The sequence below is a fragment of the Lycium ferocissimum genome, chromosome 4, assembly GCF_029784015.1.
Source record: "Lycium ferocissimum isolate CSIRO_LF1 chromosome 4, AGI_CSIRO_Lferr_CH_V1, whole genome shotgun sequence".
Taxonomy (NCBI): Eukaryota; Viridiplantae; Streptophyta; class Magnoliopsida; order Solanales; family Solanaceae; genus Lycium; species Lycium ferocissimum.
Genome location: NC_081345.1, coordinates 32,154,599 through 32,167,461, shown reverse-complemented (window position 1 = coordinate 32,167,461; position 12,863 = coordinate 32,154,599). Strand labels below are relative to the sequence as shown.

Sequence of the window (12,863 nt, the reverse complement as noted above, 5' to 3'; positions counted from 1 at the left end):
TAAATTATTTATATGGTTATTTATCTATTGGGGATACTAAGGGCAGGGATGATAGGATATTCAGGATGACAAAATGGAGCTTTATTTCTCATTGGCCAGACTAATCGAGGATTTAGACCGATTCACAGGGTGGGTAGAAATGGGTGAAGGTAGTTGGACATACTACTGGTTAAAGAATTAATATCTTAATCAAATATAAACAGGACTCCTCATTTATTTCATCTAATTAAATTATTTTATCATATATAGGTGCATATTTACACTATGCTAAGAGTGCACACGGTTTACACCTTGTTCTACTGTTTGAAAATGACAGGTTAATTTGTTCTAAATGGAGGCAAATCGTAAACCATAATTTCATTAAATATTCTTAAAAGTTCGCAGTTTAATCTATACATATTTATTTAATGAGTACCCTGAAGAGTTTTGTTTCTCCTGTACTCGTTCACTTATCAGCTTAATGGTCTTAACAAGTAAAAGATTACTTTATACTCGTTTGACAAAATTCACATGGTAAATAACTCAGACTGTCTAAAAAGTTATGAATTTAAGTTATATATATTACGGTGTAATGTACATATGTCATTTATCATTCATTTAGGTTATCATATCTTGTATCAATCAAATGCTTATTAAATAGGGTTATCTGCAATTGTTCTTTAAATGATTGGATTTGCAGCTATTTTGAAATTGTTCATACATATAACCTAAAACTCATCAGGCAGTTCAGAATACCCCTTCGGTCCACAAAAAGTGATTATTAGATTTTGACACACTCATAACATTAATTAAGAGGGTCATTTGACTAAATTACCTTAATTAAGCCATATCAACAAGAACAATAACAACATATCTAGTATAATCCGGCCACAGAGTAGGGTTTCGGAGGATAGAGTGTAAAAGGGTACCTTAATCTAGCTACTTGTAGGAAAATGTAAAATGGTATTTTATTAAAAAAGAAATGTTCTTACCATTTACTAATAGAAAGGGTAAATTTGACAAACAATTTTTTTTTGTTTGTTGAATAGCCACTTATTTTAGACCAAATTAGAGCCCGTTTGGATTGGCTTATAAGTTAGTCAAACCAGCTTATAAGTCATTTTTAATTTATTTGAGTGTTTGGCAAAATAGAGAACAGTTTAAGTTAAGTTAAAAAGTGCTTAAAATAAACCAAAACCAAGAAGTTGCTCAACCACAACTTATTTTTTTTGGCTTAAAAGCCATTTTGGTTTGACCAACAACTTTACCCTTTTATCCCTTATATTTTTTGTTAATTCCAATTCTACCCTTACTTCTAAAATCCCTTTAAACACTTTTATTCAAACACGTAACTGCTTATTTATAAAATAACTTTCAACACTTAAAAGTATTTTAATCACTTATACTTAAAAGCCACTTTTTTCCGGCTAATCCAAACAGGCTCTTAGAAAGACGGAAAAATCACTTATATGGATGGGAAGAAGTATATACAAAAAAATGTCAAATTATGAGCATAGTAACTGATCTCATAGTGGCATTATAATAATCATATTGTGACCTAAGAAAATCTAAAATCTTGATGCATCTATCAATGTCAATATGGTAGCTGTAAAAATGAAGACCAAAAGAAATGGAAGAAATTAAAAGGATGCTTCTTTCTGAAGATTGATGCGTACATAGAAAACAACGCACCTTTATATAGCCATGGTCTCTGCATCCGTACTTCCCTCTCTTGAAGAAATATCTAGCAATATAATGGATCAGGAAAATCTACCTCCAGGGTTCAGGTTCCATCCAACTGATGAAGAATTAATCACATATTATCTAAGTAACAAGGTTTCTGATTTCACCTTCACTTCTAGAGCCATTGCTGATGTTGATCTCAACAAATCTGAGCCTTGGGATCTCCCAGGTAGCAAATTTTTATCACTGTTTTGCTTCTCTTTCCCTTCATCTTCTACCCTTCATTTCAACAATATTCTTGATCTTTTATTTCTTTTAAATTATATTATCTTTCCTTTCTCCAAAGGAGATGAGCAAAAAAAGAATTTTTTGCTTCTCTCTCATTCAACATATATATGGAGTATTATATTGCTCTAGAAGAAATTATTTTCCACTCAATTCTCAAGTATAATCTATTGTATTAATTTTTACTTGATTATTTGTCTACAGATTATTTACTTAAACGTTACAGTAATTAATTGCAAGTTCATATATTATATATACTAAGTACTGATTTTTGAAGTTCAGGAGAGAAGCAAAACAAGAATTTCTTGCTTCTCATCTCATTTAACAATATTTTCAGTTTTGAAGTGTTTAGCAGGCTAGCTGCAGCCACAAAGTGTAATGAGAAAAGATGATATTAAAACTTGTGATCTTAGATATAATATAATATTTTTATAGCTATAAAAATTTTGAAACTTATAATTCTACATGCACATCATGATATTTGTGTGGTTATAAAAGTTTTTTTAAAAGAAAGAGTAAAGTGTATACACTATCAGTATAAAAAAAATTACGTAATACTATCTGGTCAATCAAAGAGTATTTACCGTTAAGTCTCCTTAAATGTGGATTTGTGACCTTGAAAACAAGTCAGATTTACCTGCTACAACAGGTAAAACTGACCTACCAGTGAAAAAATCTTATACTGACAGTGTATATAACTTAAATTCGAAAGAAAAATATTGGATTATGTCACTTTTTCTGAAACAAACTACTAATAAAAAAATTGTGTCAAACAAGATGGAACTGAGGGAGTTATAACAAATAACGCCAAAGAGAATCGTTAAAAACTGCTGCATGAAATCATCAATAATTCTAAGCTTACCTATAATGTCTACGCTCAATATATCAAAATAACAAGTGATTTACATGTTAAATTGTATCTCCTACAGCGAAAGCGTCAATGGGAGAAAAGGAATGGTATTTCTTCAGCCTTAAAGATCGCAAGTATCCAACAGGCCTTCGCACTAACCGAGCTACAGAAGCAGGCTACTGGAAAACAACAGGCAAGGATAAGGAGATTTATCGTGGTGGATCAGTCCTAGTTGGGATGAAGAAAACTTTGGTTTTCTACAGAGGGAGAGCTCCTAAGGGTGAAAAAACCAATTGGGTTATGCATGAGTATAGGCTAGAAACCAAGCTTGGTTTCAAACCTTCTAAGGTAATTCTTTTCAATTCTGGAAATTAAACACACACATACCAAAAAAAAAAAAAAAAAAAAAAAAAAATGGATTTAAGTACGTTAGAAGAATTATTAATGTACTTTAATTAACATCTTGTTTCAAATAATTTGCCGTAATTAATCCCACTTATTATGGACCATAGGTATTCTGATGCTTTAAAAGTTCATCTACATTATCGACGTATATAATTTAATTACATAAAAATAAAATTTAAAAAAGTTGTAGAAGTGAATTAAACTTAAAAATAGATATAATAACAAATTCCTTAGTACTTTCTCCCTTCATTCTAGAAAGAATGATGCTATTTTCTTGTTAATCGTTTAAAAAGGATGACATATTTTAAATTTGAGAATAATTTATGTTGAATTTCACATTTTATTATTAATGACAAGCTTTTATGCCTGTACAAATATTATGGTGTATTTAAGATTACAAGTTTTAAATTCTTTTGTAGTCACCACAAAGACATATTTAAGATAACGTTTTTAAAAATATTCCTATTTTTTAAAGCTTATTGACTAGTTAAATTAGGTCATACAAATTGAAATGAGAAAGTATATGACAAAAAAGCGATGATATTTCGGGCTATAATAGTGTACATTTTCTTGGATTAGCACCAAGATTGTCCAGACTAATAGTATAATTTTGTCTTCTTTTCAGGAGGAATGGGTAGTTTGTAGGGTGTTCCACAAAAACTCAACTGCGAAGAAACCACAACCAACATCATCATCCCAACAATCTGATCAAGAGTCTCCTAATTGTGACACTTACACATTAGCAAATGAGTTTGGGAATAATATTGACCTACCAAGTTTCAACGGCGCCAATATTCCTTTACAGAATTACACCAATCATGAGAACATGAATATCATGAACTTGACAAGCACTAGTACTCTTCCATTACTACCTGCAGCTTGGTCTTCTAACCTGCTAAGCTCAAATAATCTTCCATCAGTGAATTCTTTGCTCCTTAGGGCATTACAATATAGGGGTAATTATAATCATCAGCCAAGTGATAATCAAGCTACAATTACTAGTACCGGTTACCCGTTTAACATTCAATCACAAGGTACTATTTCTCATTTTGGGATTGATTTTAACCCCTTGGAGGGGCCTTCTTCCTCTGTTGTACTAGATCCTCTTCAGCAACAACAGCCACAGGAGCAATCATACAAATTGGACTCAAATATTTGGGAGTAACTTGTTACTGTGTTGACTTAATTTAGGGGTTGCCCCTAGTAAGTTTCAAATAACATGACTATTCTCAGTGTCGATCCTCTTGTCACAAAAAGTCACATTTCAGGTAACCAGTAATAACTAGGTGTTTTCATATTTATAGTAAATTTCGCAAGTCCATATGTAGGGCAAGGTGTAGTTCATAAACAAGCAAGAAATTTCTGGATTCATGTTAATTAAGCTAGTGTAGTCAGCTGTAATTGACTTGGGAAAATCCCTATAGTCGCTATTTTACGTATCTTTTATTCAAACGAGCTCCATATTTGCATTTGTATAACACAACTAATTATCTTCGAAATGGAAAGTATAATTATCCAACTTTTCCTTTTCTTCTCGGTCAAATAGTGCCACTTTTGTTCTTTATAACATGTTTGATTATTTAACATGGACATATACGAAAAAAGTTAGCTACTTATGCTAAATTAATCATTGCCGTGATCATTTACGTTCAATGTTACACTACTACAGCATAAACATGCATAAGAACTAATTCATTGAATTCCATTAATGCAATTGCTTAGAAATGATTTTTTAATTTTTGAATTAACATGATTAAGCTTCTTATATACTCCTATATCGAGTGGCAACTAATTTTATAGTATTACTAAATTGAGAAAACATGGAGACACAGTTCAAATGCAAAATCTCTCCAGTCCCATAGTTTTAGTTTTGGGCCATGGAGGCCCTATCATAGCTGGCCCAAATCTTCTACAATAAACCAGACAATTGTTGGTCTGCCGTTATATGCATGGATATACCCGGTTCAAGCACGGTCCTATCCTATTAGCTTCTGGAAAAACACAATCCAGCACGGGTACGTAATTGTAGAATAAAATAGTAAACGTGACTGTTAAATTATCATAATGTTGAAAGAAATTATTTAAGAAAATAATAATCTTTAAATGTATATTTATACACACACATGTACATGGCCCTATATATATAACAGATTAATCTTTAATATTTGCTCCTAGAGTTAAGTTAATTCCCTTAAGTGAATTAATTCCTCATTTTGTCGTGGAAATTAGATCATTGTTTTCGCAGTTAACGTGATGCTTTTTCCTAGCCGATAAATTAGCTATTCTTTACACCTAATAATTTTCCCATAACTGTTCTCCGCTAAGCTCTCAGAATTATCCTTTGTGTCACTTTTCTGTAACTAAACTCACACTATTGTAGATTGTATCCAACTCAACAACTTTCACCCACAGCTCATCACTCAAAATTGTTCTATATATTCACCACACAAATTCACTCAACTTTCTTCACCTCTCATCAATTTTGGATAGAGATATACAATTTTGGAGTTGTTCTCATAGCTTAACCATGAACCAGGCACAATTTTATGATCATGCAAAGGCTGATCAAGCCGTCATCAGCAACAACAATAATAACGTTTGTTCTCCTTTGAAGATCAATAAGGCATCTCATTTCATCAAGAAATCATCATCAAATTCATTATCATCTTCTTCCTCTTCGTCCTCCCTGTATAACGGGGTAGCGGCCACCACCCCTACCACCATCCCACATCAGCAGCCACGTCATCCGGTCATCATCTACACTCATTCTCCAAAAGTCATCCACACACATCCACGCGACTTCATGGCATTGGTCCAAAAACTCACCGGCTTTTCTCCTGAGGATGACCACTCATCGCCTTCTCATCCTCCTCGACCGATACCTCAACATCCCAAATCCGAGCCAATAAACGAGGAGGAGGACCTCACATGTGATCCTGAAAGCTGTCTTGGAGATATCCTCCGATCTGATCAAGAAAATATTTATCATAACAATATTACAAATAATATTAATAATAAATGTGAGATTTTGGCAAATGATGACAATGAGTCCACTTCGGTTGTCACGGATGAAAGTAACGGTAGCTTCAGTGTAGGAGATAATTCGTCAGCTTCTTGTTATGTTCCGCCTCCTCCAATTTTTGACCTAGCTACTATTAATGATAATAAAGATATAAATAGTGGTATTAGTAATTATAATTACAATAATAATCTTAGTGATCCTCCAGGTTTCTTTGATAGTAATCTAGCACCTTTTGATCCTAGTCCAATTACTAATTCTCCAGATTTGTTTTTCTCAGATCAGCAATTTTGTAACTACACGGATTCTTTATTTTTTATGCCTAGTATGAGAAACTCCTTTTCTTCTTCCTCATCAGAAAGTATTAAGGAGCTTCCAGATTTTTGAAGTCCAGCTTAGGATATTTTATATGAGAAGTAGGACTACTTATTATTATTTTTTAATGAGAATTTTCTGATTTAATTTTCTAAATTTTTTGCTTCAGTTGAGAAAAAAAGTTTTGCTTATTTTTCCTTGGAGGAGGAGTCTAGATGAGTCTAGAATTGTTTCAATAATGAGATATCATATAGAAAGAGGAATGGTTATTTTTCCGTTTTGTAGTTGATAGTGTCATTTGCTTTGCAGAAATTAATAAGATTACTTTCATTCTTTGCAAACTCAATTATTCAGAGTTTATTTTATTATCTAATGCGCAAATTCTGTTTATTTCTTGTTCATGCCCTGTCCCAGTAGCTTCTTTTTCTTTTTTCTTTTTTTCCTAGAAGAGTAGGCACTCTCAATATCGAACAATGTTTTATCTTCTAAATTTTGAACGTAATTAATTAATTTTGACCATTGGCAGTGAGTCAGCTGTAAAAATGGATATGCACTCGTCAGATTTATCTTAAATAAACGATATGAAAACAATACATCAATTGTTTCATCTTTTAAATAATCAGTAATATCACCGTGCAAAAATGACTAACTACTCCGTTGTAGCACTGGCAATTCAAAAGGTAAAAAAAAGCTAACCACAATCTCAATTCAAGATGGATTAGCTGTGATATAATCAGGAATTCCCACTATTTAAATTGAGCAAAATTTAAAATTGACATGAGTCTCAACCTTAGAAACATCAACAATGAACCGCGAAAAGAGGAACTGTTTCTCCTCCAAGAACAGAGAATTTTGCACGATCTGATGAAAATTAAACTGTAATTGATTTGTATGATTGAAAATGTTTGGTATCGAAATAACAGGGCGTCATGCGGAAGCTAATAATTACAAATCATGAACGTTAAACCTATACTAATATTATAATATGATTTGACCAATTGGCCTACATATAACAAAACTAATATAAAGACATTAAAATATATTGAGAGAATAATCTCCCCCTAAACAAGACTCTTTAATGACTACATTTTGGATATTATTGTGTTTTTTTTTCCTGCATGAGAAGAAAGATCTTCTATTTATAGATGTTTGAAATTTCTCCTCCAAGAAAAAGGATAGACATGGAAGAGTCTTTTCTACTAAAAAAATCTTTTCCACCAAGTTAACCTTTTAGGAGTAAAACACGATTATGGTGTAGAATACAAATAAGTTAGGAAATTCAGGACAACCCTAACAAATCTCTCTTTGGCATGAATCTTCTGGCTTATTCACATAATTTTCATCAATGTTGCTTGTCATAATTAAAAGTAGGTATGGTTGAAAATTTGAGTCTTCTGCCTCAAAAGTGAGCAGAGGTTAAAAGTGGAGCTCATGCGTTAAAAGTGAACATGAGTTGAAATTGGCCCAAGCGATTAAAGTAAGCAAGGGTTGAAAAAATTGAGCTCATACATTAAAAGTAAGCATGAGTTGAAAATTGGAGTTCATGCCTAAAAGTAAGCATGAGTTAAAAATAATTTTTGTTTTAAAAATATGCAGTAGCAGGATTGTTGAAAATTATATCCACATGTCGTACTCTTTTTTTTTTTTTTTTTACTTATTTGATTAAAAAAAAAAAAATTAGCGTCAATAGGCTACAACTTGATTTGAATCTGTTTTGAACTTGTCTTCAACCTCGTTGAACCATCGCGCCCATACCACATGTTGGGATTGAAATATAGAAGGCATCATGCGGAAGCTAATAATTACAAACCTTGAACGTCAATAAATTAGACGACAAAGAAAACTATACTAATATTATGATATGATTTGACCAATTGGACTACATATAAGAAAACTAATATAATATTAAAATCCATTGAGAGAATAATCTCATCTAAACTAGACTCTTTAATGACTACATTGTGAATTTTTTATTTTTTTTTGTATGTGTTTCTGTATAAGAAGAAAGATCTTCTATTTATAGATCTTTGAAACTTCTCCTCCAAGAAAAAGGAGATAGACATGGAAGAGTTTTTTCTACTAAAAAAATCTTTTCCACCAAGTTAACCTTTTTTGGAGTAAAACACAATTATGATATAGAATCCAAATAAGTTAGAAAATTCAGGGCAATCCCTAACAGAAAAAGCAAATATTTTGGGTGTGTTTGGTATGATGGAAAATATTTTCCTAGAAAATGATTTCTTGAAAAACAAGTGATTTTCCTACTTATTTTCTTGTATTTGGTTGGATGTAGAAAATATTTTCTAGTGTTTGATTTGACGGAAATACCAATTCAACCCCCTAACCACATGCACCCCCAACCCCCAACTCACTACCTCTCATCCCCTACCCCCCTACCTCCACCCCCATTCCAACCTTCCCTACTACCCCACCCCGCATTTTGAAAAAGATGCTACTTTCACAAAGTGGCTATTTATATAAGATAACCAAATACGTCCATACCTTTGCAAGTGGCCTTTTTCTAGGACAACCAATAAAATGACTACTTTGCACTTTGAAAGACAACCCAAAAAAGTGACTATGTTTGTAAACTAGCCATTTTTTAAAAGGTTCACAAAAATGGTTATTTTTGTAACTTACCAGTTTTTAAAATTGACATAAAATAGCTATTTTTGCAAAACTGTATTTCTTGCAAAACAACTGAAAATGCAAATTCGCAGAATAACTTTTTGTCATTTTTCAAAAAATGACCACTATACAAAGTAGCCATTTTGTGTCACTTTTAAAAATGACTACTTTACAAAAGTGGCCACTATCTGAGAAAGGATACATTCCAAAAGTGGGTTATTTTATAACTTTCACAAAGAGGCTATGGATACTTTTGCAAAGTAGTTAGTTTTTAAAAGTAACTATTTTCACAAAATGACTAGTTATGAAAATTGGCTACTTTCAAAAAGTGATTATTTTTAAAAAGTATCTAGTTTCACAAAGTCACTATTTTCTTAAGTGACTACATTTGCAAAATGACTATTTTTGAAAAGTAGCTACTTTTTAAAAGTAATATTTTTAAAAAGCGACTACTTTTGTAAAGTTGCTATTTTTGAAAGTTACTACTTTCACAAAGTGCCTAGTTTTGCAAAGTTGAGAGATCGGGGGAGGTGGTAGGGAGGTGAGAGGTAGGGGTTGGGGGTAAGTGGTGATAGAGGTAGGGGTTATAGGGGTGGGGAGGTAGTGGGTGTGGGGTAGAAGACGGTGGTTAAGTGGTGGGTTGGGGTGGGGGTAATGGGGGTGTAAGGGTGGTTAGGTAGTGGGGGTTCGGGGGTTGCGGGGTGTGAGAAGGTCGAGGGGTAGGGGTTGGGGAGGAGACAATGAACTTGCAATGTTCCTTGTGGAACTTGTTTTCCCTACTTCCATTGAGGGAGTCGTTATCCTCATTTTCAAGGAACTTGTTTTCCTAGAAAAAATATTTTTCAAGATATTTTGACTAACCAAATATGGGAAAATTGGAAAAAATTTATGGAAAATGTTTTCCTCCATACCAAACACACTCTTTATGCTTTTATTTGTGAAAGGATATAGAAATTCTTTTTCTTTCATTAGCTAATGAGTACGTAGGATACCCATCACCTAAGAATGCGGTGCAGCGAATGGGGCTGCTTCTCTCGATATAAACAAAAATTTTTTAGGGAGCACTTCCCCCAAATAGATCCTACGTGGCGCGAATTCAGATATAGTCAGACTCTAATGCGAATTTCGGACACCGAGTGAAAAAAACAAAAAGAGTACTTAGGATTCCATCAATACCACAAACACGATCAGTAATACCACAAACACGATCAGTAATAGAACTCCAAAAGCTACTGTTTTCTAATCTAGATAACGAAGATTCAATTAGCATAAAATAACTCCGCTGAGGCCGTGAGTGCATTTTGTTAAAGCTATTCCACGTTTTGATTCTTTTTCACGTGTCTGTTTGGTATGAAGGAAAACAAATTTCAGAAAATAAAACTTTATCTGGTGTTTGATTGTCATAAAATTATATTTTCACCAAAAGAAGAAAAACGGTGTTCCTCATTTTGGATGAAAGTCGTTTTTTTTTTTTAATTTTTTTTTACCAACAATCTCAACTCCTAATGTCAAATTCCTAGTCCAATCAACACTTAAATAATTTATCGATATTTTTAAAAATGTTCGTAAATTACTAGTAATTGCAAAGACATATTTGTTTATCATAATATAATTACAGTGTAATTCCTCACGTTCATGTTTGATTGTACAAATATAATTACATGGTTAAAAAACTTAATTCAAAATAAAAGTAAGGTAAATAAGTTTTAATGTGTGATAAATATATGTTTGAGGAAATAGAAGAAAAGAAATGCAAGACACAAAATTTAATAAGAATAATATTTAAAAATAAAATAAAGAGTATTCAAAAAGTATCCACTCGTCGGGAATTGGATAATGAAATCATCCCACATCAATTGCACTTGAACACTTCTATTCTAACCGAGTAATTAAACACACCAAACAATACAATTACATTAAAACCCAATTCTAAGGTAGCTTTCCAAACAAGCCTTAATATACTAGAAATTTCGCCAAAACACTATACAGTTTACTAAAATTACGATCAATCTTTAAGTAAAAATGAAAAATATTTTTCACTCTTTGCTAAACACCGGAAAATATTTTTGAGAAAGAAGTTTATGCAGCAAATGCATATTTGTAATTTCAATGACAATGCTCATCAAGAAAAAGACGGTGTGAAAGTGCTTATTTGGTGATTTTATATTATGCGTTAACTTAATTATAAATTTTGGCGTGAGGTGGATAGATTTTTAACAATTTTCATATCATGTGACATATAAAGATAATCAATGTAATATTTTGGTACAATATTTAGTTTTATGACTTTGTTGAATACAATGAGCCCTTGGGTTGATGATTATTTCTTAAATTAATCCAGTCGGTTTTGAGTTATTTTTAATGTTTATTTTTTCCCACATACTTTGATCGAAGAATAATGATATTAATGTTGTGAAGAAAATCATGAAACGGATTTCTCGTTCTTGTAAAAGCAAAATCTTTCTAGATTTTGTTCTAAATTACCTTTTGCCTTTTCTTGAGAACGTTATCAAATTGAGGAGTATTTTAGTAATTTGTATCTTTCGTATATGTGCGTTTGTGGGTTGTTGGGGTGGGGGTGGGGGTGGGGGGAATAATATACAACAAATAAAATCTGCTTTTATGACGAATTGCCAATGCTGGAATAGCTCAGTTGGTTAGAGCGTACATTTTTTTTTTTTTTAAAACCAATGTTTTTCATTGCTGAAAGTCTATCAAAAGCAGCTTCCACATGATATGTTGTTGTGGGTGTGTACTAATGTGTAAAACTAGTCGCATTTTTATCTATAAAGAAAGACTGAAGTTAGTGAAAGCTAGGTTCAACTCCATATTTATATGCACTACGGAGTATTTTCTATATAGAGTGTATGTGTGGCAATAAGTAGCAGAGTATTTCTATCACCACATAAAGCGTAGACGAAAAAAAAAAATCATCTGATATTAATTTTGTGTTCGCTGAATTTGAACCTAAGACCTTGTGGTTTTCCTATGGGGAAGGGGTCAAAAATGCCCCTCCACTTTGGGAAAAGGGCTAAAAATATCATCCGTTAGAAAAATATCCCTCCCATAATTAAAGTTTTTCAAATATACCCCTATCTTAACGGAAATCCACCAAAATAACCCGATTTCATTTTTAAACCCGCTCTATTTAAACCCGACCCAGCTACATACAAAACCCATATGCGACAAACTTGTTCCCGAGTCCTACATCTGGAGCCACTAGGCACAGGAGCAAGTAACCCATGTGCACTTTTTATTTAGTTAGGTTGAGTTTAAAAATAAGATTCGGTTATGTTGGGGATTTTCGTTAAGACAAGGGTATATTTGAAAATTTTAATGACAGGAGGGATATTTTTAGCTCTTTTCCCAAAATAGAAGGGCATTTTTGACCCTTTTCCATTTCCTATATGCATGTTGTTATACATACAGAAGTTTAAATAATGGCAAGACTCATTCCCAAACGGCTCATGCTGGAATAGCTCAGTTGGTTAGAGCGTGTGGCTGTTAACCACAAGGTCGGAGGTTCAAGCCCTCCTTCTAGCGTTCATTTTTTCTTTCTTTCTATTATCAATCAGTTCTCAGAGTCTCATTGAAATAGCAAAAGGAGGAGTATGCAACATCTACAAAGTAATAAATCGAAGTAAAGCTGATGGCTTTTTAAGGCTTTTACTGGAATGAGCAGTCTATAACATTGATTCA

The 12,863-nt window shown here is 32.7% G+C and overlaps 2 protein-coding genes and 1 non-coding gene across 3 annotated transcripts; all 3 read left to right on the top strand.

Annotated features, from left to right (window-relative positions):
• The first annotated feature begins 1,656 nt into the window (after nucleotides 1-1,656).
• On the top strand, nucleotides 1,657-4,685 carry LOC132054599 (NAC domain-containing protein 20-like). The gene is made up of 3 exons (XM_059446573.1): nucleotides 1,657-1,891; nucleotides 2,877-3,145; nucleotides 3,828-4,685. Exons 1-3 carry the CDS (start codon nucleotides 1,684-1,686, stop codon nucleotides 4,365-4,367), a joined length of 1,017 nt encoding a protein of 338 aa, XP_059302556.1. The 5' UTR covers nucleotides 1,657-1,683; the 3' UTR covers nucleotides 4,368-4,685.
• Nucleotides 4,686-5,590: 905 nt separating this feature from the next.
• On the top strand, nucleotides 5,591-6,890 carry LOC132054598 (VQ motif-containing protein 20). The gene has a single exon (XM_059446572.1). The coding sequence runs from the start codon at nucleotides 5,730-5,732 to the stop codon at nucleotides 6,606-6,608; it is 879 nt and encodes a 292-aa protein (XP_059302555.1). The 5' UTR covers nucleotides 5,591-5,729; the 3' UTR covers nucleotides 6,609-6,890.
• A 5,743-nt stretch (nucleotides 6,891-12,633) lies between these two features.
• Nucleotides 12,634-12,707, top strand: TRNAN-GUU (transfer RNA asparagine (anticodon GUU)). Its single transcript has one exon. It is a non-coding gene; the product is annotated as a tRNA-Asn (tRNA).
• The last annotated feature ends 156 nt before the right edge of the window (nucleotides 12,708-12,863 follow it).